The 25,104-nt window shown below is 55.4% G+C and overlaps 1 protein-coding gene across 16 annotated transcripts in view; it reads left to right on the top strand.

Moving 5' to 3' along the window:
• The window catches only part of POU2F2 (POU class 2 homeobox 2), a 75,394-nt gene that overhangs the window by 35,706 nt on the left and 14,584 nt on the right, over positions 1 to 25,104 (top strand). For 4 of the 16 annotated variants that reach the window (XM_059383725.1, XM_059383721.1, XM_059383732.1 and 1 more), the window contains exons 1-6: positions 6,341 to 6,415; positions 13,814 to 13,879; positions 13,982 to 14,016; positions 14,159 to 14,215; positions 17,034 to 17,216; positions 17,453 to 17,737. In XM_059383725.1, the coding sequence (XP_059239708.1) occupies positions 6,388 to 6,415; positions 13,814 to 13,879; positions 13,982 to 14,016; positions 14,159 to 14,215; positions 17,034 to 17,216; positions 17,453 to 17,737 (654 nt within the window). In that variant the 5' untranslated portion in view covers positions 6,341 to 6,387. Of the gene's footprint in view, positions 1 to 6,340; positions 6,416 to 8,956; positions 9,017 to 13,659; positions 13,725 to 13,813; positions 13,880 to 13,981; positions 14,017 to 14,158; positions 14,216 to 17,033; positions 17,217 to 17,452; positions 17,738 to 25,104 lie in introns of those variants that run through there. The other 12 variants (XM_059383731.1, XM_059383729.1, XM_059383737.1 and 9 more) reach the window with 6 other exon arrangements.

Below are 25,104 nucleotides of genomic sequence, written 5' to 3'. Positions count from 1 at the left end.
ACAGTGGACAAGATTAAAAAAAAAAAGACACCTGCTTTCAGAGAGCTTCCATTTCAGAGGGGGAACCAGATAAGCTGCCAATAGTTGAATTCCAGAGAGCACTACAAGGAAAATGAAACCGGGTGATGGCGTGGAGAGTCTAAGGGAGGGCCTCTTGGAGGAGGCAGCCTTTGACAGGAGTTCTCAAGGACCAGAGGAATGTGAAGAGATGGGAACAGCATTCTGAGGGAGGGCTCAGCAAGGTCAAAGGCCCCGCGGTGAGGACAGACTTCCTCCATTGTGGCTGGTGTGTGGTGCTCTCCGTGGGGAAAGGTGAAGCCCTGCAGGGCCCAGGAGGCTGTGATGGTGCAGGGACTGAGTTTGTCCCAGAGGCCGATCAAGGTTACCGGAGAGCCTCTGAACCAAGGACGGTGGCCCTTGTGCTTCAGCCTTTGGACAGCTCCCTACCTGCTTGTGGGAGGCAGCCTCGAGCCAACAGTCTTGCTGGAAGAGTGGGAATTCTGGCCTGAATTGTTGCGGACAGCTAAGGACTGGGTGCGGACTCCCTGGCCAAGGGCGGTGCCTTGTCAGGGGAAGGCCCACAGCCAGGCACCTGGTGCTTTTGCTTCCTTGGAGGCCCTGGTGGGTGTGGATTGATAGATGCCAAGGGCCCTATTCTCAGAGGACCTACAATGGGAGAGACGCGTACAAGCCAGGAGGAGGAACAGTGAGCTCAGCATGGCAGTTTGGGCACAGGCTTTGGGGTCAGAGAGCCTGTGGGTGTGCCCCAGACTAGCTATGACCGTGGCCCTCACTCGCCCTCATTTCTTTAAAATGGGGATAACAAAAGTCCTTAATAAAAGGTGAGGAGTCAGTGGAGCCCTGAGTACCCACAGTCAGGTCCTCCTGAGTGTAGGTCTGCAATACAGGCCTCTCTCTCCCTGTGTTTATCCTATAGCTCGTGGATCCCTCAGACTGTCTTTTTTTTTTTTTTTAAGATTTTATTTATTTATTTGAGAGAGAGACAGTGAGAGAGAACATGAGCGAGGAGGTCAGAGAGAGAAGCAGACTCCCCGTGGAGCTGGGAGCCCGATGCAGGACTCGATCGCGGGACTCCGGGATCATGACCTGAGCCGAAGGCAGTCGTCCAACCAACTGAGCCACCCAGGCGTCCCATCCCTCAGACTGTCTTGCCCATTCTTGTTTCATTCAAGTACATACTGTTAGAGCTGGAAGAAGCTCTAACTTCCTAGAGATGGGGAAACTGAGGCCCAGAGCAGGCAAGGGGCTGCCCTAGGTCACCAAATGGCGAGTTCAAGAATGGGGATCTGCTTGGTCTCGTGACTTTTGTCTTCCCGAAGTCCTATCACAGTGCTTCTTGATCTCTTCTTACTTGAGGTGAACTCTTGGGAATTCTGGCAGGTTTTGGGGAAATGGTGTCACGGGCTTGAGGGTGGTACAGCGAGGAAAGCTGTGTCCATGTGAATTTATTAAGCATCTCCTGGCTTCCTGGTCCATAGAGCTTGCTGCTTCTGATACACCTCTTCCTGATCTTGCCCCCAGCACTGACCTGGGCATCTGCTTTCCTTCCCACTGTCCATCGGTAATGGTCTCAGTATTTACCCAGCCATGTGCCCCAGTCATCCACCTGCAGGCCCACTAGAGTCCTGTAGAATCTGGTGTGAAGGCAGACTCTCATGGCCCCAACCTCCCTGTCATCTCAGCCATTGTCCCAGTCTTCTCTGTGCTCATCCTGCCTCCAGATTTCACCCACCAGCCTGTCCTCACACCATGGATCTCTCTTACACGTACTGTCCAAGCTCAAAAGTCTTCTACCTGCAATGTCAAATCCAGCCTCAAGGCAACCCTGCCCAGATCTTTCTCATTCCAGCCTGAGGTCTTCAACCTTTCAAAGGCGGAAAAGGTACTTCTGCCTTCCTGGCTTCATTCTTGATTCGTCCCCCAACTCCCACCCCACCTCCAGCAAATCACACAATCCTATTGGGTCTACTCTGGAAATTGCTTCTAGGGACACCTGTTTGCGACACCACCACTGCCAGCATGCTGGTCCCAGCCATCATCCCCTCCATCTCACATGGACACCACCCATTTCCTCCCGGCTGACCTCCATCACACTCTGGCCCTTCAGTCTAGCCTCCCACAGCAGCCTGAGTCATCCACAGAAACATGTCACTTCTCTGCTGAAGACCCTCTGGGTGGCATCCCACTGTGCTTGCAGTAAAATCCAAAATGCTTGCCAGCCTGCAAGACCCTGGGGCCTGGCTCGGCTTCTCCACCTTGTCTCCTCTATCTGCCTTGACTGCCCTGTACCAAGCCATACGTGCTTCCCTTCCCACCTCTTCCATTCCTGTTGTTGGCAGTGGGCTCCCCCACATTCTCTGCCTCTTGTAAATGCCACCTCTTCACAAGCCTTCTGTACCACACCAGCCTCTGTCTTCCATCAGATTCTCAGGCATGTTTCAGCCCAGCTCATCTCTAGGTCCTCAGCCTCCAGCCCAGGGTTTGGCACCAAGGGACTCACAGGAAACACTTGAATTGAAGGACATGGAAGGGTTGACCTACCTTTAGCCAGGAGCTGATGAGTCAGAGGGAGTCGACTGCATTGTTGAAAATCAGGACTAAGGGCTGTGGGAGTGGGGTTGCGGGCCGTGAAGGGATTTGGTGTTCCTGGGTGGGCTTCCTGCTGTCCACTGGAGGATGGGGAACATTCTAAAGCTCGAAGGAGGCCCATGGTGTGGGAGAGAGAGAGCAAGCTATGCAGAGGACACGTCTGGGTTTGATTCCTGACTCTACCATTCACATGCTGTGTGACATGGGGCAAGTGACTTCACCTCTCTGAGCTCCAATTCATCAGTAAAATGGGGGATGATCATAGACCTTGCTTTCTCAGATTGTCGTGAGAACTAGAAATACTGTATTGGCTCAACTAACACGGAGCAGACTGTGTGGTGTTGGTGGTGGTGATGATGATGGTGAAGAAGAAATATATTTTTAAGTCCCTGGATGCTGGGTGCTCCGAAGCAGATCATGGGGTGGTTGCAGTTTGACCTTGACTTAGGGCCACTGGAGAAGCGTTTTGAGGGCAGGGCAGAGGGTGAAGCAGGTGTGTAAACAGGAAGTGAAGGCTCAAGCCCAGAAACTGGGCAGGTGAGGGAAAAGGTGGGCAAGCAGTCCCCAGGGCAGGCCGAGGCTAGGTTTGGTTTGAGAGTATCTAAGGCCCACAGGAGGATCGCCTTGCAGTAGGACTAGCCAGACCCCTCTCTGTCTCTGTGTCTGTCTGCCACTCCTCATTCTGTTTTCCAATATGTTTGGGTCCCTTAGCCAGTTTCCCTGACCCCCTCTCCCCTCCAGAGCCTTCTCAGTCTGTTCTCTTCTAAAGGCCCACAAGTTGAGAGGAAGAGGAAGGTTGGTATCGGTGAATCACCAGTTCTCCTACTGGGCCGCCTGTTGACTCAGTGTGGCCTGTATCCCTGTCTCCAGTCAAGCTGGGGGTTGAGGGGCCTCTCTGAGCTTGCACACACACAGCTCTACAGATGAGGAAGCACTTGCGGAGAAAGACCCCTTGAGTCCCCACGCAGAGCAGGGACATGTTGGAGGGGCTGAATGGAGAGGTTGCCAGAGACAGCGGGAATCCCGAAAGAAGTCAGGGAACCAAGCCACAGAGAGGGTCCCCAGGGGCAACAGAGAGGAAGAGGCCATGGCTGGGGGCCCTGAGGGGTGAAGCATCCCGCTCTGCTGTCCCCGGTGGGCTGGCTGCTCCCCCCCACCACTCCCCGCCGGGCCCCCGGGGGACCTCGCTCTAATAATGTATTTGATCGACTCGCCGGCCGCGTACAAGCGATTATTGTCTTGTCGGGAGTCAAACGTATCGATCCGGTGAGAAATATGAGCAGAGCAATGGGGCCCGCGTGTCAGTTACCAGCCCCGCTGGCCCTGGGGAGCCCCCTACGTCTCCTTTAATTACCGCTCAGCCCTGAGCCCAGCCTGGCCTCCCCTGTACTGCCTCCCTCCCAGGCTCCCCACACCTGAGAGGCCCCCCACTGCTCCCCAGCTCCCATGTCCTACCTGCCTTGCTCAACATGGCTTGAGGCCTCTTCTCTGGCTGAGAGGGCACTATCTGCCCTGCCTGGGCCTTCCATTCCTTGCTGCCAGGCCTTCCCCACCCAGAGGCCCCAAAGTCTGGCCCTCTGTTCTTTCCCAGCAGGCAGACACCTCAGACCCATTCTTCTTCCGCTCCCTGACTCCAGCTCAGGGACTCCGTCAGCCCTGGGAAGCAAGAGGTACGGGGTGATTTTATCCCTTGGGGGAGCACTTGAGGCCTTCCCTGCCTGGCTCCCCTCACTCAGCTACAGACCTGGGAGGGCAGTGCCAGAAATGGGTGGCACTTCCCTTCGTTCTCATCCTAAGGGACTGACACCCAGTCATGTCCAAAAGCAGGAACCTGACATGGTTGACATTGACTATGTCCATGGTGGATCACGATGGTGGCTTGGTAGGGTTCTGGCCCCCCGTGATGTCCTTATGACCCTCATTTCCATGCCCCTCAAGATGTAAATCCTAAATCAGAACAGAGCCTACAGCATCAGGACAAGACTCCAGTACTCACGGCCACCAGCCAGACTGCCATTTGGAAGGCCCTCATGTACAGAAACCCTGCATCTGAAAGAGAGATGGGGTTGGGCCAGGAGGGGGGAGGTCTGAGTTGAAGCTGTGGTGGGTGGCTTGATGCTGTGTGGTCTCTGGATCTCCTGGGTGAAATAGCTGTTGGGATATGGGGTGCTGTGGAGTGTAGGTGGCTGGGAACTGTCCCCTCTGTGTGCAGATGTAAAAGCCCTTGGCCATCCCCAGTGAGTGGGTGGGCTGGCCTGCCTGCCTGGGTGTGTCTGGGTGCACTGGGTCCAGAAGGAAGGACACTCATGAAGTGAGCAGAGGCCTCACTTCATGCCTGTGTGTTCTGTCCTGCCCGAGTGTGCACGGGTGGGCACACATGCATGGCCAGGAGGTGTGCCTGGGCACACACGTGTAGATGTGCCCTTGTGCCCACGTGAGGGAGCAGAGGGGTTTCTGTACACAGGAGTCTCAGATGGTGGGTGGAGAAGGCTGGCATTGGACCCTGGGCTCCTAGACGAGGGTTCTCTTGTGTCTGCGTGTGCACACGTGTGTGTGAAGTGCTGGGGCCCATGTGTGTAAATGCTTGAGTGTATGTGTCTGTCTGGGTGAGTCCAGGAGTCTGTGTGCGCGCGTGTGGTTTGGGTGTCCCTCATTGTGGGCGCGGCGAGTCCTGCGGGACCTAGTGCGGGCGGGCAGGCTGTGTGGACGCGCCAGGTGGCCTTGCAGCCTCGACCGAGCGCGGGCAGGAGGAAGAAGGCAGAGGATTCCGCCGCGCCTTTGTCTACACCGCGGTGCACTGGGAGTCCTGCGCCTTTGTGTGACCCTCGCAGGTGTGCGCGCGGGGGCGGGGGGGGGGGGGGGGGGGGGGAGCGGAGGGAGGGGCTTCCTCCTCCGCAGCCGGCCCCGCCCTCCGGCTTATTGGCTGAGCGCTGCCGCCCTCTGGCGGGCACGGTGGGAAATGCTAGGCCGGGAGCGCAGTTCTGAGAATGGCCGGCAGGCAGACTGGGGACGCGGGGCTCCCCTCTCCCGAACCGGCTCCGCCGCCCGCATTTGCCCCCGGCAGACGTCTTGCCATTGTGGGTCAAGGCCCTGCCCCGTCGCCCTCACTGCCACCGCCCACGGGCACCGATTCCTCTTAATGGATGGATGCCACACCTGCAGACAGGTGCGCGGCTGGGTACCTCCCCCCTCACTGCCTTGCAGGACACCCAGCGCAAACGTCTCCCTGCGCTGTGCTTCTTGGCTTCATCGCTTCTTGGCTCTGGGCCCTCGGGAAGGCACCTCAACTCTATTGGCCCTCAGTCTTTTGGTCTGTAAAATGGCACAAATAGTGATCAGTATAAGAGATGGTGCCTGTCAAGCCTGGCGTTGGGAAAGCCCCCCCCAAAACTTCCAGCCAGTGTTTAGTGTTGTTGTTGCTGTTGTTAGAGGCCCACCCTCTTTCCCAGGCCCACATGCCCTGTTCCAGATGTGTCAGCCTTTGTGGAGGCAGCTGGAGGGAGGGCTGGGACAGCTGGGGCAGGAGTGTCCCAGACACTCAGTTGGAGGACTCAGCCTCTCCAGCCTGGGGACCCTGCGCCCCCACTTCCCCAACACACACATAATTTGGGGTCCGCAGCCTCCTGAGGTGGGCCTTTGGGCCAGAGTATTTTCCCTTTTGAAGGGGGCGGACCCTGTGGTTTCCTCCCTGGGTGACTTCCGGCTGAGAGGGCTTGGCCCCCAGAGAGGGCGGGGAGATGACACAGTTGTTCCCCCAGCCCTGCGGGGGCGGGCAGCATGGTTCACTCCAGCATGGGGGCTCCAGGTAAGGGGCCTGGGGCCAGCGCCCACTGCCTGCCCTGCCCTTCCTCCTTAGCTGTCTCCTCTTGTTTTCTTTTGCTCTGTACCTCACCAGCTCCCCCTTTCCCACCCTGGGTCCCCACCCTCAGCTCCTCTTTCCTCTTCCCTTCCACTCCAAACACCTGGGGGCTTCTGATCTCCCTCCTCATCTGTGCTACCATGTTCTGAGGGCTGTGGGGGGGGGGGGCGGACGATGGAGCCCCGTGTTGGTAGCAGGCTCTTATATGGAGGATCAGTGAGTGGGCTTCTTGGTTGGGGGGTTGCTAAGGAGTGGGAACACTAAGTTGCAGGACTTTTCAGTGCGTGTGAGCTTCTGTGTGTGTGTAGGTGACTGGTAGTTCTGAGTCCTCCTTGTATGCCTGTAGTGTCTGTGCGTGCGGGGCTCTTGTGTGTGGCATTGTGGGCTCGCCTTGGCAATGATCTCTTGGCTCACTGCCTCACTTCATTTGTCTCCAATGTCACCTCCTCAGGGAGGCCTTCCCTGACCTCCTTGTCTCAAGGAGGTGGGCAGGAGGTGGGCAACCAGTCCAACCATTCTCAGTCCCCTTGCCCCTGCTTTGTCTTTCCTTTATGGCATTTATCACCACCTGGAAATTTATTATATGTCATCGGACCAAGTGGATGTTGGGTGCCAGGCACCATACAACATGATTTGTATTTGTTGGCTCATTTGATAAAATGTGTCTCTCTCTGCATGATGATAGTCATCTCCCAGCAGTGCTGATGGGACAGTTAAATGAGGTAATGTGTGTAGATGCTTAACACAGTGCCTGGAACACAGCAAGCGTCAGCACTGCGCGATTGTTTCGTTTGTGGCTGAACAGGCGTGCATGTCGGTGTGTGTCCCATTTGCGAGCATCTGCAGGATGAGTCCTGGTTTGGCATGTGCTATCCTCTCTGCACCTGTGTGTGTAGGCATCCCTGGGATCCTTCAACCACATATATTTATTGAGCAGTTCCATGCTGGGTGATGGAAATATAACTGAAAAAGGGAGCTTGGAGCCCGTCCTCCCGGAGTTCCCAGTTGGGACACACAGACCTGTTGGCTAGACAGCAGAGGAGTCAGGGCTGGGATGCTGGAGACACAGGGAGCCGTGGGAGCCCAGAAGACTGGCCTGGTTGAGCCAGTGGGGTGTCATAGAGGGCTTCCTGGAGGAGGGCTGAGATGTGAAGGATGAGTGGGTATGAGCAAGACAAAGGAGGTGAAGGAGGGGGTTGAGATGGAGGGAAGAGTACTTACAGGATAGCACATGGTTATTTATTGAGGTGACTGTGCAACTATGTATGTGTGTGCACACATACAGTGTAGACCCAGAGATCCGGGGCATTGCACACGCATGCCCTCTGCTCCACCCCAGACTCATGCCCATCTGAGGTTGAATGGGGGCCTCGTATGTGCTGGAAGTATTTATTTAGACCCCTGACTGGGGATTTCTCACAGAGCTGCCCTGCCCTGGAAGCCCACCTGACTTCCCTGCCTGGACGTGAATGAATACACTGCATGGTCTTGGGCAGATCACTTGTCCCACCTGGGCTTGAGCTCCACACCTGTGAACTGGGTTCAGGGGTCCACCCTGGCCATCTCCCAAGATGAGCTGATTCTGGATGTGTGAGTGTGCACTCGTGTGTGTGTGTCTGTCTGTCTGTCTGTGTCAGTCCGTGTGTCTGTCTGTGAGTGACTCTGAGTATGTATGCACATTTGTGTGTTTCCAAGTAACTGTGTGTGTGTGTATGCACACATGCGTGTGCGTGTCTCCGTGTGTACCTGTATGTGTGGCTCTGGGCATATGTGTGCGTCTATCTGAGCAACCAGAGTGCATGTGTGTATGCACGTCTGTCTATCTGTCTGTCTGTGAGTGACTCAGGTGTGAGTGTGTGTGTTTGTCTGAGTGACCTCTGTGTGTGTGTGTGTGTGTGTGTGTACACATGCATGTCTGTTTGTATGTCTCTTTGTGACTCCAGGGTGCGATTCGGTGTATGTGGGCATATGTATGTGTTGTCTGTCTGAGTGACCTGGGTGTGTGAGTGTGTATGTAAGTGCAGGTGTGCTTGCACATGTCTAGGTGTGTGTTTTGCATATGTACCCATGTCATTTTGTCTGGGTGTGTGTCTTCTCCTGCCTGGGCTCTGTGCGCACCTGTCCCTGTGTGTGTCTGCATGGTCTGTCCTCGTCTGGGCCCTGCCCAGCTGAGGCTATGGTGTGTGTGCGACGTAGCAGCTCTAGCCTCTTGTCGGCACAGCTGCAGGGGCCACCCTCTCTTGTTGTGTCTGCTGCCTCTCTCGCCATCCCTCCCTCCTGACAGCTCAGAAGTGTTCACTCCCTTGAGGCCACCCAGGGACAGATGTGGGGTGGTGGGGGTGTGAGGTGCTGCTCCTAGGGAGGCAAGGACCAGGCCAGCTGGGCCCACAGAGGTTCCTGGCAGCGTGAACCCTGCCCACAGGGGCTCCCAAGCCACAGCCTTGATTGAAGCCGTCTCTGAAGGCAGGAGACCCAGGGGACAGGCCAAGAGGGGCCAGGAGGGGTGAGGGGCAGCCCTTGGGCCCTCTATATTTAGCCCCATTTTCGGTAAGTGCTAACGAGAAGCTGGCCGAAGTCTGCTAAAACCGGCTGGGGGAAATGCAGAGGAGAAGTGAAAGTCCGGGGAGGGAGGGGCTAAGGAGGGGTGGGGAGGGCGGAGGGGACCCAGAGTCCCAGGCCTGAGGCAGTGGGGCAAGCGAGTGTGACCCCAAGGGTGTGAGTAGCCCTGGGTGTGTCTGACTCCAGGATGGTGGGATTGAAGGGGCCTGGCAGAATTCTGCATTGCTTTTTCCTGCCTGGCCCTCTAAAGAGTTATATACTGCCTGGGATGGGAGAAGGGAGGGATGACTATAGTCACATGACCAAGCAGCCTTTCTGTGTGAACGAGGCCTTGAGATGAGCTTTGGAAGGCACCAGGGAACCGGACCATATTCGATGGCCTGGTGGGGGTGGGGGATTTTTCAAAGTCCAGATGTCCAGGTCTCCCCTTGTCCCTATGAAAGCAGAGAGTCTGGGTGGGAATAGGTGTCAGTGTTTCTCTAGAGTCAAGAGACCAGGGCCTGGGCCGACAGCCTGCAGGACGCATGCCTCAGCATGCCTCTTAAGGGGATTGTCAGTGCCCTCCAGTGTTAAGGCATCATTTGGCTTTGGGTCTGTGGTAGAAACGGAGTCTCCTCTTCATCCTTGGTGAGGATGATTCGATGAGTCCCTTTTCGTGGATTGTGGGAAGGAGGAAGAAAAGAAAGATGGGCTTGGGCAAAGGGCAACACTGGCCATTTTGCCGGCAGCCCAGCCAAATGCTGCAGGGTGCCTGGGCTGTATGGGAATCGGGGTGGGGGAAGAATTAGGGAGAACAAGGGAAACGGAGTGGTGGAGATTTCCTCTCATGCCACCTTTGCCTCCATGGCCACTATCCCTGCAGAGGTTACTTCAAAGGTTTAGGTTGGAGTTGCTTGGAGATTGGGGCTCAAGGTCAAGGTGGCAGGTGGCGGGAGGGAGAGAGGCTTGTCTGGGACAAGATTGGGTCCTGATCTGTCAGAGATTCTTGCACGCATTCATTCATTCCAAAGACTCAGTCCCAGCCAAGACTGCTGGGCTCTTAGGAGATCATAGTCTGGGGCAAGGGGAGGCCATTGCCCAGCGGGTCAGAGTGTGTTAGGGAGGGGGAGGCAGGGGGTTTCCAGATAAGAAAGACACTAACCACTTGAGGAGTCAGGGAGGACCTCACAGAGGAGGTGATGTGTGAGCTGGGACCTTAAAGAGGAGCTGGAGTTTGCTAGTAGGGAAGAAAAGGTCACCAGCTAGGGGAAGAGAAAGATCAGGGCCTCGGGGGCACCCGTGTGCACTCGGCCCAGATGTCCTGGGCTGGGCAGTGTTGTGGACCCCAAGATGAGTCAGACCTGCCCTTAAGGGGATCCTGGTCTGACAGGGGAGATGGACTGGGGCCCAGATGGGTGCAGCCTCTAGGACAGTCACCAGGGGAGGAGGTGGAGGGAGCTACCACCATAAGGGACAGAGCCTGTGCTGGGGCCTGAAGGATGAGTAGGAGCTCGCCAGGTGGACAGAGTGGGGGCAGCCTTCCTGGTGGGGGGAGTAGCCCATACCGAGGCCTCAGGAAACATGTGTTAAATGGCAGAGAGACAGCAGGACAGAGGCAGGAACAGGTAGAGAGAGCCAACACTTAGCACCTACTCTTATGCCCTGGGGGTGCTGGGGAGCCAACAGTGAGTCAGAGCAGGTCTGGTGGGAGAGGATGGGGACACAGAAGGCCACAGGCCATCGGGCCTGTGGGCTCAGGGCTAGGACAGTGGGAGGGCACTGCCGTGGGAGGCTGTATTATTTTCCCAGGGCTGTCATCTTGAAGTGCTGTATGCTGGGTGGCTTAAACAACAGAAATTAACTTCCCCAAAATCTGGAAGCTAGAAGTCCAAGGTCAAGGTGGCAGTGGGTTGGTTCCTTCCGAGGCCTCTCTCCTTGGCTTGGGAGGACCGACTTCTCCCTGAGCCTTCATGCTGGCTTCTTTCCGTGTGTCTGTGTCCCAATTTCCTCCTCTTATGAGGACACTAGTCATATTGGATTAAGGCCCACCGTAATGGTCTCATTTAACTTGATTACCTCTTTGAAAACCCTATCTGGGTTTTTCTTGGGGAGACAGGGAGCTGTGGAAAGGTTCACAGCCAGGTTGTGGGGAGATCCTCCCTGGGGCCTGATGGACACTGGCTGGGAGGAGGGGCCAGGGAGGAGGTTGGAGCAGGAGTCGCAGAGATACTAGGAAGTCTGGGATGTAGGGCCACAGTAGCACCAGCCATCACTGCAAGCTGGACCAAGTTCTGGGACGTGTAGAGGCAGGATTAGGGTGGGGTCTCTCACCTGGGACCAGCACCTGGGGCCTCCTCTGTGTCTCTCAAGCTCATGAGCCACTCACCACCACCCACGACCTAGAAGCAGGGCCTGAGCTCCCGTAGCATCCTGGGCACCCACACTGCCCTCACCAGCCTCTGCCTTAGTAGTGCTGTGTATCTTTTCTTTTCTTTTTTTAAAAATAAAGATATTTATTTATTTATGTGGCAGAGAGAGATCACAAGTAGGCAGAGAGGCAGGCAGAGAGAGAGAGGGAAGCAGGCTCCCTGCTGAGCAGAGAGCCCGATGCGGGGCTTGATCCCAGGACCCGGGGATCATGACCTGAGCCGAAGGCAGAGGCTTAACCCACTGAGCCACCCAGGCGCCCTTCTTTTAGCTTTTAATTTTCTTCTTTTTTTGGTGAAAACGTACTTATAGTAAAGTGCTTGAATTTTAAGGTGCAGCTTGATGCATTTTCCCTATGTATGGAACTACATAACCACCCAACAGATGACGGTACGGAACATTCCCAACCCCCTGCAGGCCTCCTCATGCCCATTCCCCATCAGCAAGCCCCAAATGGTACCCAGAGTCTGACCTTGGCCATCTGGTATCATCTTGCCTGTCTGTGAGCTTCCTGTAATTGGAATCCTACTGTCTGTCCGCTTTTGTGTCTGCTGTCTTTCCCTCGGTGTCGGGCCTGCCAGACTCAGGGGTGCATGTGATGCAGGAGTTTGGTCCTTTTCCTGTAGTGGGGCATTTCACTCCATGGACAAACCACATTGTATCCATCTGCTGAGAGGCCCTTGACTTGTTTCCGGTTTGGGGCCATTTGGAAGGGGCTGCTGTGTGCCTGCGGGCTCAGGGGGCCGGGTGTTTCTCTGTCTCAGGAGGTTGCCCGGGAGTGGATGTGCGGGGTCTTAGGGAGGGGGCACCTCTTCAGTTTTCCTGAATTGTGTTTGTATCGATTTACACTCCCACGAGCAGTATGTGACCTGGCTTTTTAATCAGTAATTTTAAACCCGAGCAGCGTTTCATGTCAAGTAACCCTCAGTTGCAAAATTCCTGGACATTTTTTTCCCCCCAGTTGCTGAGAATGTCCTAGCTCTCGTTAGTGGACCTTCTTTAAATATCTTGGGCACGGAACACTCTTGGATCGGACACCCCCTTTGATAGGGCATCATGGTTTAGGCAGGGATGTAGAGTGAGTGGTGGGGGAGACCTTTGGGTCAGAGTCAGGGTCACGAGTGAGGTCTGGGGCCACACTGGGAGTCAAGGTCAGATGAAGGGCTTGTACCACCTGGATGGGAGTTGGGATTCAGGGTGGGTAAGGGGACTGAGAATGGGTAGGGCAGAAGCCTAGGTTTGTGTGGGGTCTAGGACGAGAAAGGGTTGGATTTGAGATGGCATCAGTCAGGGTACACTCCAGTAGGGGTGACAGCTGGAAATGAGGCCGGCAGAAATCACAGCAGGGGTCCACTAGACCATAGCAGTCCTGATTAAAAGTGGGAACTCTGGAGTCATGAAGACTGGTGTCCAATTGGGGCACCTCTACTGTCATATCTCTACTATGCTCTCGGGCCCTCAGTTTCCTCCTCTGTAAAATGGGGGTCATATTAGCACCAACTGCTACTGTGAGCTCTGAATCGTACTTAATGCTGTGCTCAGCACTGGTAATCGCTTGCCTTCCCATTCTCAGCATCGGAGTGTTGTGAGGGCAGAGCATTGCTTTGTGTCCCCCGTGCCAGCTGGCTGTTTGCTCCCTCCCCTCGTGTCCTGGGTTTACGGGACGATTGTGTGGCACTGCGTTTGTATGCTGGGGTACCCGGGTTGGATCTGGGATGCAGTCAGGATTCAAGGCTGGAGTCCTGGGGAAGCCTAGGAGTAAGGCTGAGGACCTGGTCAGGGGCAGAGCTGGATAGTGTTGGAGTCGGGGTTCCGAGGTCCCGTGGGGCTGCCGGGCCTGTGTGCTGAACGTGAGAAGGGAGGCCAGGAGGCCAGGTGGGGGTCAGGTGTGGACAGGAACATTGTGGGCTGAGGGAGGGGCAGAGGGCGCCGAATCCCACGCAGAGTTCAGAAGACTCACTCCTTTGGGGATGCTACAGCCCTTCACACCCCCAGGCCCCACTCAGAGTGGAAAACATGTCTCACCCGAAACCTGGTGAGGCAGGACGGGTGTGCCTTGGGAGGAGGCCCAAGGCTGACTCGCTCCTGTGGAACATCACCCACATTCTCCCGGGCACCAAAGCCTTCCTGCGACCACCAGCCGCCTCCCACCCTGTCCCAGGGCCTCACGGGAGCTGGCCCTCCCTGTGCCACCTTCTGCAGGGGTGAAAAGGATCCCGTTCTTGTCCTGACAGAGGAGGGCAGAGGCCCAGTAAGGAGGGCATGTCTCCTGGAAAGAGGAATCTGCAAGGTGGCAAGGGGTGCGGGAGGTTTGGAGAGAGGCCGGTGAGGGTGCCCCTGGCTTCCCTCACCACACTTATATCCCTCTTCTGTCCCCAGAAATAAGAATGTCTAAGCCCCTGGAGGCCGAGAAGCAAGGTCTGGACTCCCCGTCAGAGCACACAGGTGGGTGGGGAGGGGAGCAGGGAAGGCAGGGTGCCTGTGGGGGGGGGGAGCTGCAGGGCTGTGGGGGGCACAGGTGACAACTCACTTTCCCTCTCGTTGCAGACACTGAAAGAAATGGACCAGACACTAACCATCAGGTCAGGAGGGAGTAGATGAGCTGGAGGAGTGGGAAGGGGGAGAAAGGAACAGAGGGGGCCCCTGTGGGGGAGGGGCAGGGTGTCAGAGCTGAGCTGCTTCACCTCACTCTTCCGATTCCCCACCCCAATTTTTTCTTCCTAGAACCCCCAGAATAAAACCTCCCCGTTCTCCGTGTCCCCAACCGGCCCCAGCACCAAGGTAAGCAGCTATCCGAACAGCCACAGCAGAGGAAAGAGGAGGGTGTCCTGTGATGGGTTGGTGTCTGGGAGAGGGTCCCGCACACCTCTGTGGGCCCAGGGCCTGACGGGGGACGACATGGAGCCCTGATACCTTGATGACAAGGCTCCTCCCGCCCCTTCTCACACTTGGGCTCCCGCCCCAGGCCTGTGACTCACCCAGGCTCCTTCCCCTTCCCTGGGGGGTGGGGGTGGCCAGGGAAATCCCCCCCAGAGCCCCAGGGCGATGAACAACAGGAAGCTGAGGGCCCCGCCCCCATCCCAACTTCCCTGACAGAGGCCTGCCCTACCCCCCAGCCCCCCAACACACACACTCAGGGGCCAGCCAATAGAGGGGGATAAGGATTGGGGGCAGACCCAGTAAGGATGTCTGAGGTTGATGGGGAAGCTGGAAGTGGCCAGACAGAACAAATCCCTAATCCAGATGGGACCCAGGCCTCCACGCTCCAGTCTGTCGAGGTTGAAGGCAGCATGGGCGGCAGGGACAGAGGGGTCCTTAGCAAGGCATGGGGTTGGGAGCCAGGAACTACTCTGTGACCTTGGGAAAATCACGGTCCCGCCCCGCCCCCTACTGCTGCTGGGCTGCTCAGTTTCCTCTTCTCTAACAGGGGGGGCTGTCAGATCCCATGGCCTCTGAGGTACCCTGAAGCATTTTAGCGGGTGGGTATCTTGTGCTGAGTGAGTTGGCTGGGGCCCAGGGGAGAAGGGCTCTGGCTCTGGCCTCCTTCTCTCTCATCTCAGGCGCAGTTCTGGCCTTAGCCCTTGGAGCGGAGCGCATACGCATTGCCCTGACCCTCTCCCTCCTCAGCTCTATCTTTGCAGCCTCTCCCAGCCCCACAGCAGCCTTGCTTCTGTGTGGGGAAACCAGGGGACCCTGGGAAAGAAGGGTTCTCGCTGCCCTTCCCTTGCCTGGACCCTGGTTCCTCGGGAAAGCCCGAGGCAGACCAAGGCAGAGAGGGCATTGACCTCTGACTCTGGGCCTCTGTCCACACCTCGTCCTGTTTGCCTCTGTTTTCCCCAACTACAGTGATTCATGTGCTCCCATCATGATTTCAGATACATCCACACACTGCCGTGTACAACTATGTACATTACAATCGTGTTAATTGGCTTCAATTTTAAAAACATTTTATTATGGAAAATGTGAAGCTGGTACAAAAGGAGAAAAAAAGAGTCTCATGAAAGTAAGCCCCCAGGTACCCATCAGTCAGCTACAGCAATTCTCAGCTTATGAACTGGCTTGCTTTTTCAACAGCTCAAATAAATGTTTTTTAAATGGAAATTTCATGAATGGAAAACCAGAATCTCTTACCGTGGAAATAAATGCAATGATTTTTTTTTTTTTTTTTTTAAGTAATCTCCACGCTCCACGTGGGGCTCGATCTCGTGACCCTGATATCAAGTGTCAGTGCTGTACCAGCCAGGCAGCCTCCACACAATGATTATTAAAATGTACCCAGAGACTCCTGCCTGCTGATGGGTCTAAGCCTGAGAACCAGAAAGAAGGAGAGAAATCCGAAAGACTCACCATGTTGGTTGTTTTTATTTTGTTTTTGTTTTTTTTTTAACTTTTAATTGAAATGTGACAGTACAGAGATCCTCAGTAGATTTTCACAAACTGAACACCTATGTTGCCTGCACCAGGTTAAGAGGCAGAATACGGCCAGACTTCCGGAGGCCTCCGATTTCCCACCAGGGGATGCGGCATCCCTGGACCCTTCAGACTTCCTGACATTTGTCTCCATCCCCTGGGGCATGCCACTCATGCTCTGGGATCTGCTGGGTCACCTTGTACAAGTTGTTTGCCCTCTCTGGAACCCCTCTTGTAAAACAGAGCTGGGACATTGGGCTGAGGGATTAGGGATCGTTCTTCAGCCCAGCGTCCCCTCTGGGCTCGAGAGCGTGATTCTCCAAGCCTTGCCCACCCCACCCACACATGTCCTTTACCCGCTGACCTCTCAGGCAAGCCTACCGTGGCCTGGCCTTTCTGTCTAGGAGAGGAGGAAGACCATGACTGCTCTATGCCAGTCTGTCCTATGCGTTTGATGCAAGACGTGGCTACATAGTGTGCCAAGAGACAAGGCGGGGGGGCGAAAAGTGGGCAGCAGCTGGGCCACATCTTGCCTATGTATGTGTTTGGCTGGTCCTGCCAGTGGATTTTTTTGTTTGTTTGTTTGTTTTTTGTTTTTTTTTTTTTTTTTTTTTTAGGTTGCTTCTGGGTTTTGCTTTAGATTTTGAAATGAGTGGTTGGTGAGAGCAGGGGGGCCGAGTAAGCTCCCCCCAGGAGGCCCACCTGCACCACCGGCCCACCCCTCCTCACCTGCCCGTGCCATCCGTTCACACTGTCTGCCTCTCTCCATACTTACTCGAATTCCAGATCCGTGTTCCAAGGGGGTGATTTTTTTTTTTTTTTCATTCTTCCAATGAAGTCTCACTTCATTAATGGGAGATGCATCTCTGGCTAAAGCCTATGAGGGCTTGGTGACTGGAACTCTACTCTTTGATGCCCCGAGCCCCCTGCTGGCACATTCCCCATTTTATAGATGGAGAAACCGACCCCCACCCCCCAGAGAGGAAAACTGCTCTCCAAAGGTGCCCCCTCCTGTTTGGTGCAGGGGGGTGTGCTAGCCCTACTGAATGATGAGCAGCCTGAGGCCAGAGGGGTGGCCTGAGATCACCGGCCAGTCAGCACAGGGCCCTGCCTCCATGCCTCAATACACCCCTCCTTTACCAGCCCGAGGCTGCTGTTACCACACACATGCCCTCTCTTTGGTTCACAGGTGGGCATTCTCTCTGGCCTCCACTTAACATTCTGGGGTCCCGGACCCTGCCTCTCTCCCCTCCAGATCAAGGCTGAAGACCCCAGTGGCGACTCAGCCCCAGCAGCACCCCCGCCCCCCCCGGCGGCTCAGCCACATCTGCCCCAGGCCCAACTCATGTTGACGGGCAGCCAGCTAGCCGGGGTAAGTACTTGGGGAAGGATGGGGAACGTGGGCCACCCATCTGTTACAGGACCCGTGGCAGGGGGTGTCCTACCAGGCCGCGGCCACGCTCTCATGCCTGCCTCCCGCCCTCCTCAGGCCTCCTGGAAGACTTGCCCCCTAACCTGCTTGGCTCAGGCACTAACCCCTCTCTGCCTTCTCTGCTCCTCCCGCCCCCCCTTCACCCCTCCTTTGGCCCTGCCACCCGTGCCCCACAGCTCACGGCGCTGATGCCAACTCAGCAGCAGCTCCTCCTGCAGCAAGCCCAGGCCCAGCTCCTGGCCGCCGCCGTGCAGCAATCCAGTGCCGCCGCCGCCGCCGCCGCTGCTGCCTCCTCCACCTCCTCCTCCTCTTCCTCCTCCTCCTCCTCCTCTGCCTCTTCCTCGACCTCACAGCCCCCAGCCTCCTCTGGGGGGGGCGACCTGCCACCACCACAGCCTGCCAGCCAGCCCCCTGGGACCCCGCAGCTCACCCTCTCCCAGCCCATCCAACTCACAGCACAGGTAAGGGCAGCCCTGGGGGGCAGGCGCCCTCCAGTGGAGGGCCCGCTGAAGCCGGGTGTGTAGGCGGCTGACCGGTCCATGTGGACGCTTCTGACCGCTGGTCACATGCCAGGCAGCTCCCAGCAACCCAAGGAAGCCTTTGGGGAAGCCGCCCCCCACCCCCATGTCTCAGTGGGGTACAGCGAGGCTCGGGGGTAGGGCCTCCTCCATGTGGTGGTACCCCCGGCTGAGCGCTTTCTGTGTATCTCACCGAGGTCTCCCAGACACCTGGGAGGTTGGCCCATTATTCTCAGTTTATGGCTGAGGAAATGAGGAGTCACCTCCGTGGAATGGTGCCCATGTGGGCTCAGAAGGAAAGGCCGAGGCTCTGAGCCAGCGCCCTATAATGTGTGCTGAGGCATATCCAGTGAGAGATGCTCTTTCAGAAAAGAGGCCTGTGGCCGCTGGGTCAGGGAATGCCGCAGCTGCTCTGGCCATTCTGGACACTTCCAGCTACACTGAATCATGAGTCAGTAACTGTATTCGTTTCCCAGGGCTGCCGTGACACAGCCCCGCAAACTGGGTAGCTCTAGGGAGAATCTCTCTCTGCTTCCTCTAGCTTCTTCTAGCTTCTGGTAGTGCCGGAAATCCTTGGCATTCTTGTAGTTGGATCGCTCCAATCTCTGCCTCTTTGGTCATAAAGCAATCTTCTCTCTGTGCGTGTCTGTCTCTGCATTCACCTTTCCCCTTCTTAGTTAAGGACACCAGTCATTGCATTAGGGCCTACCCTAATGACCTCATTTAACTTGATTACATCTGCAAAGACCATGTTTCCAAATACAGTCATATTTATAGGCACCAGGGGTTAAGACTTCCAACAAATCTTTTTGGGAGACCCAATTCAACCCAAGATAGTGGCCCACAAATTTCCTGTGAGGATAGGTGGTGGAACCGAGTAGGTAGAACAAAGCCTCCCGTCCTGATGGGCTGCTCTCTCCATCCACACTTATTACCTCCATCCACACCTATTACCCATTGGTGCTATCTGCGGGGGTTCTCTAAGCATTTCAATCTGTGGCCTGTGTTCCAGGGCAGTGAAGGTCCTGAGAAGTCCTGTAGCAAGGAGCCTTGTTTAACTTCCCTTCGCCCCGAGTTTCTCAAGATGACTGTTCTTTGGATCGCTTTTCTTTCTATCCACTGCCTTTCGTGGAACCCTGGGGGCCAGACACTGTCTACACAGAGAAGGTGTCCGGTGCCCACAAGGTTGTCCCTTGACAGAGTTCAGCTTCTGATGGGCCCATTCCACCACTGACCAGCACTTTCATTGAGACAGTCTTTAATGCTGAGCTGGTTTCTGCCTCCTTAGAGCTTCGTGCCTCTGGGCCTCGTTCTGCAGAGACTCATAGAGCAATCTGTGTCACTGCCCTGTGGCAGCTCTTCCAGACTCAGCCCCATGGTGCCTGGCTTGCCACGGCAACTGTAACTGGAGTCTGGCAAGTGCTGCCTTGGTAGCAGGTACTGTGCTAACTGTGACCTCCTTGAATCCACAAATCCTCATCCCCGGCAAGGGCACCCCAAGGAACAGAGCAGCCTGGGAGTCCAGGGCTCAAACCACATGATCTGGGGCTGCTGCCTGTAGCCATCCTTTCCATCTCCCCCTCCCCACACCAGAGATCTCAGAAGCTGGTGAGGGGGGGTTCCTCTTAGCACACTCAGCTCTTCACAGAGCATCCCCAATACTCAGGGCTCCTCCCTCCCCCAGGCCTCAAGTGTCTGTGCCCTGGCTCCCGTTCTCCTGTCTGCCTGGAAGTCGGCTCCCTCCCTTTACCTGGACGGCTTCTCTTTAGCCTTTAAACTTCATCTTGGGAGTCCACACCTCCAGGAAGTCTTCCAAGACTTCACTCCCTCCAGCTGCTTTGATTTCCTGCCTCCTGCTTCCTCCAGAGGCCCCCAGCTCCTTTCCTTTGCTTCTGGCTCTAATCACCAGTACTGGGTCTGAATATGCCCAAGGAAGCATCTGTGGAAGGGACAAAGACTCCAGTGGGGGAAGAGGGACGGAGCAGCCCCGTGCAGGTCAGCCAGGCATCCTCCCTTGGGAGCGGCAGGCATTCCTTCTGTGCATACACTCCTAAAACCACCTCCTCCAAGCTCCCTGCCACCTACTGTCTGGCCTCCTCCAACCCCTTCCTCTTGCTCCTCTCTCCCCAGCCCCGATCTGCTGGGGTCTGCCTGATCTGCTTAGGTCGGCCTTCTGCAACTATGAAGCTGGGCCAAGTTTCTTTCCTGGGAGTTCTGTCACCCTGTGACCTCATTTCCATAACAGACAAATGTTTATCCCATAACAACAAGGGCTCTAGGCACCGTGCCAACCAGTTGCAGTGGGTACCACAGTCCTCCCCCCTTAGCTGTCCCCTGCAGCCCCCGCCCCCCTGTTGTCTTGCCGCTGGGCTTGACCACTTTTCCTCAGCCTGTGTCCCATGCCTGCCCATTCTGCTTCCTGTGCCCGCTCCGCTCTGTCCTGTGGTCATTTCACAGACACTTCCCGGCCTCCAGTGTGTCAGGCCCAGGCGGGAAGCTAAAGGCTTAGGAATGACTCAGACCCTTCCTTGCCCCCTCAGGGCTCCCAGTCTTCTAGGGAAACAGACCCACCAGCGAACCACTAAGAAATGTTTTACTTGAACAATACTAAGAAAGTAAAAAACACCCTTAGCCCTATCATTTTAAAATTACATGAAGTGCTAAGGGAAAGTCCCCCGTCTGTCCCCCAAATGCCAGCTTCCAGAGTAATGTCAATTCAGCCGTTTGGCAGGAACCTTCCCTGCATTTTCCCAGCTCATACAGAGAAAGGGACGATTATAACACACTTCTATAATTTGTGTGTCCAGCTCTCAGCACAATGCTTTCCACCAAGGGGGACACGTGGATGTTTACTGAATCAATGAGGGATGTTTTGCTGCAACTTTTCAATCAAGGGTAGGGAAGACATCTCTCCAGGGGGGTAATTCAGAATGTCTGGGGTAGGGGTAGGCATTGATTGAAAATTTACATTAACCGTTAAAACATTATCTTGTATTTGGAGAAGGAAAAAAATCCCTATTTTCATAACATGACTGTGGCAAATAAAGCTTAACAAAATCTTTTAGGCGGGCAGGACCTAGTGAGTACAGGTTTCCCAGAGAAACCCATTGGATGTGGTGGGAGTGTGAGAGAAGACAGGTGAACTGTGTCTGAGGGAATCAGAGGCGGCTTCCTGGAGGAGGTGGAATCTCGCCTGAGCAGGGACAAGTAGGAGTTTACCAGGTATATGAAGGGGAGAAAGCTGTTCCAGGCCTGGAGTGTAATGTAAGAGAGTGCAGTGTGCTTTGGGAGTGGGGGGTCGGGGGCCAGCAGTGGAAGACTGCGCAGGATGGGCGAGCAGGGGTGGCCGTGGGACGAAACACCATGCCAGGTGGCTGAAGAAGGAAAGGGGATATTTGGCTCAGATCACTGAAGAGGCCCAGCCTGCAACATGGGGCCTGGCCCCAGGGGTCTGCCTCTGTTTTCATTCCGAGCCAGGCAAAATGGGCGCCTGCCCATTTCGACTTGCAGCCTCAGTGCCTAGAGAGATAAAAGAGCCAGCCAGGGTTGAATTAGTGTCCTCAACCCCTGTGGCAGTAGGGTCAGCCCACCTGGACTGTGTGACCTGAGAATGGGGGAGGGCAAGTCCCCAAGAGGAAGAGATGGATCCTGTTGCTCAGGGAAGGGGCAGTGGGTGCTGGGTCATCCAGACCTGGATACATGGGGTCAGTGTACCTTCGAGTCCAGGAGCCAGGCCAGGGTGTATCAGTCACCCCACAGCTGCGGGGTTGGGGTCTGCTGTTACTCACCTATCCTGGCATTTTTACACGAGGGAGTAGCAGGGGGTATAACACAGAATGTGCAGAAGGCGTTTTTGCTCCCTGTTGGGTGGGTTGCAGCTTGGCTGTGTTCTGCCCCAATCACTGGGTCGTCCTGGGCTCTGTGCGGCAGGGCCACCTCTGGGGGAGGGAGCACAGAGAAGAGTCCTTGCTCTATAGAGCCACACCTCTCTCAGAGGTGTGGGCCACCTCTGCCCACACCTTCGCCACCCCCCCCCAAACTTCAGGGCTTCTTCTAGTGAAGTGACTAGAATAAATAGTTGCTTATTCATTTATCCAGGACTTCAGAGCACCTTGTACATGCCAGGTGCTCATTCATGGCCCTGAGGGAACAGCTATGAACGAGGCGGAGGTGGCTGCCCTTGAGGGCATTATGGTCTAGTGGGGAGACAGACAGTAAACAAGTAAACAAATGAACAAAACAAGAATGTTTTAGAGTGGGTGTCCTGAAGAAAATGAAACAGGCTGGTGTCTTTGAGGGTGGTGGACAGGAGAAGTTTCACTGAGGAGGTGGCCTTTGAATGCTGAGGCCTGAATGAGTCAGTCACGAAGAAGTGAGGAAAAAGTAACAGCAAGTGCAAAGGTCCTGAGGTGGAAGGCAGCTTGACATCAGGGCATGGAGGAGAGTGGTTATGTCTGAAGTTGAGCAAGTGAGTGGGACACAAGTAAGAGGTGAGGGATCTTCTAGGCCAGATAAGTGGGTTTGGAACGTCTGCCAGGTGTGAGGGAAGCTGTAGAACCCAGCTCAAACAGGCAAGTGGCATGAGCCAACTGACTCTTTACAAAGCTCCCTCTAGTTGCCATGGGGAGAATGGACTGTGGGGGCCCAGAGTAGAAGTAAGGGGCCCAGTGAGAAATGCTGGCAGGCATCCAGGTGGGAGGTGAGTGTAATGGTGGGGGTCTGGGGTGCAATTTTGTGTAGATAGGGTAGATCAAGGATGACTCCTAGAATTTTGGCTTCAGCAACTGGAGGGTAGTGAGGTGATTTCCTGAGTTGGGGAAGACAGGGAGTGGGCACAGGGTATTTTGGAGGGCAGGAGTAGGGAACCAGGAGTTTCCCTTTAGACATGGCAGGGGATAAAGAGTGTATTCATCATCCAAGTGGAGACATCAAAGAGGCAGACGGGCATTTGAGGCTGGAGCTCAGTGGAGAGGCTGAGAGGGGGGAGGGGACTGACAGTTATGAGTTGTCAGGCAGAGGACAGGGCTCCTGCCCTTGAGAGCTTATGGTCGAGGGGGGTGACAGCAGGGGAGTGACAGGGGGTACAGAGGTAGCAGATGCTTGTGCTAGGGGAGTCTGTTGTGATTTCCCAAACACCTTGCAGATACTAATATTACTCAGGCCTCAGTACAATCCAGTAAAGAGTCAGACATTCTTATTCCCATTTTGTAGATGAGAACACCAAGGCCCCGAGAGAGCTATGACTCAGTGGTAATGACTACCATTTATGCAGGACCACTCGAGTGAACAGAGACCAGACTAAACATGCTACATGTGTTGTTCCATTTAATTCCTGTCCTAGCCCCAGGAGGTAAGAATTATTGTGGCATCACTGGAAGAAATGGAGGTGTAAATGGGGTAAGGGATGCCCACATTCCCCCACTGTGGGGAGGACAGCCGGGTGTCTGGCCGTCTCCAGGACACCGTGCACTGTCACCCTATAGAGCTGGGGAGGCCAAGGCCCAGAAGCGAGCTGGCTTCCCCGGAGTCACACAGGAAGAGGCAAGCAACAGAGCCTGGGCTCAGACTCCCAAGGCTCCAGCAGGCAGGGACCCTTGCACTCCTCCGACTGGGCTCAGACCCCCAAGGCTCCCAGCAGGCAGGGACCCTTGCGCTCCTCCGACTGCCCTCCCACCTATCTCCCTCCACACAGTTCTGGGCAAGTCCGGGTGCCGCTTCTCCCAGGTGGCTCTCAGGACAGGTGCTCCCTGCCTTCCTGGGCAGCCTTCTCCACCAACAGGGTGACCTGACATGGCTCAGAGGGTCAGGAAGCCCATCCTCATTCTGAACACAACTGATGACAGTGTCGTTTACATGGTCCTGCCCTTCTTGCTCTGGACTTAATTCTAAACTGTCCATATCTTGGAATGGGGTGTCCAGAACTGGCTAGAGATTGCCGTATCAGGGTTGGCCGGTGAGTGTTACGCAGACACCAGCTCAGTCTGTGTGGCTGCCGGAGCGTGTGTGGGGGCCTGCAGTTTGGGGGGGGTGGTGTCTGCTCTGTGCGCTGGAGTGAGGCGCTGCACCTGGCCCCCGAGCGGCCGCAGCAGGGGCCAGGCCTCCTTTAGTTCCTTTTAAAGGCCTTTTTTCCACCCCACCCCCCACCCCCAGGTGGAGCCAAGCCCAGATGGGAAAATGGACATTTATACTCCGATTCACCCGTGTGTCATGTAAATTGAGCGTCAGTCTTTCTGCCCAGCTGTGGCCAAGATCCCAGTTGTGGCAAAGGACAGCCTGAAACACCACCAGTCAGTCCTAGGTTTTACTCATTCATTGGAAATTCATTGATGCCTGCTGGGTGCCCACTCTGGGGTGGGGGTGATCAGAATACAGCCATGAATGAGAACCTGAGAACCGGTCTCTTCTCTTCTCACCTTCCCTTGAGAGCTTATGGTCTTAAGTGGGGTGTGCTAAGCCCTCTGTGCTCATATTTCTCACAGGTCAGGAACAGAGCAGATGATCCACTAAATATCCTGGCCAGGGGACCTTCCCCAGTGTCTCCACTTCCTCTAACTTCCCCACCATCTTGACTTGGTCTTAACACGCCCCCAAGTGGCTTCAAATTGCTCATGGCCTGTAGATTATGGAGAAATGGGGCCTCCTACTGGTTAACCCCAGTCCTGAGCCAGCACAGCACCCAGAATCTTCTTTTTCTCATGCTGTAATTTCTTTAGTCATTTAGTGAACATCCAGCATGCCCCAGCACCTTTCGCTGGAATAAGGCAGACAAATCTGTGCCCTCCCAGAGCTGGCATCTCCCCATAGCAGAAAACTGCCATGAAGAAAGTAAAAGAGTATAATGTAATAGAGAGAGATTGAGGAAAGGAAGACTCCTGATCAGAGTGGGTAGCCAAGGGAGGCCTCTTTGGGGGGAGGGGTGCATTTTAGAGAGACTTGCATGATGGGATGGGTCCAGTTGTGTACAGATCAAGAAGAGGGAGGGCAACAGCATTTGCAAAGGCCCTGAGGTGGGGACCTTTCTGGGTTCAGTAATAGGAAGGAGACCAGTGTGACTGGCTCTGAGTCAGGGAATGAGAGTCCTTGTTGATGAGGAAGGCCAGGTCAGCCAGGGCCATGGCAAGGAGCTGAATTGTCTTACAAGTGTGATGAAAACCAGTGGAGGCTTTATGGTTAGATTAACATTTCAAAACAGGAACCCTCTGGAGGGGTCTGTGGATAGAATTCAGGGGGGTCCATGAACTTGGATGGGAAAAAATTATGTCTCAACTTTTACTATCCTCTAACTGAAAATGTTGCATTTCCTTCTATTA

The sequence above is a fragment of the Mustela nigripes genome, chromosome 17, assembly GCF_022355385.1.
Source record: "Mustela nigripes isolate SB6536 chromosome 17, MUSNIG.SB6536, whole genome shotgun sequence".
NCBI lineage: Eukaryota > Metazoa > Chordata > Mammalia > Carnivora > Mustelidae > Mustela > Mustela nigripes.
This window is presented reverse-complemented; position numbering and strand designations above follow the sequence as displayed.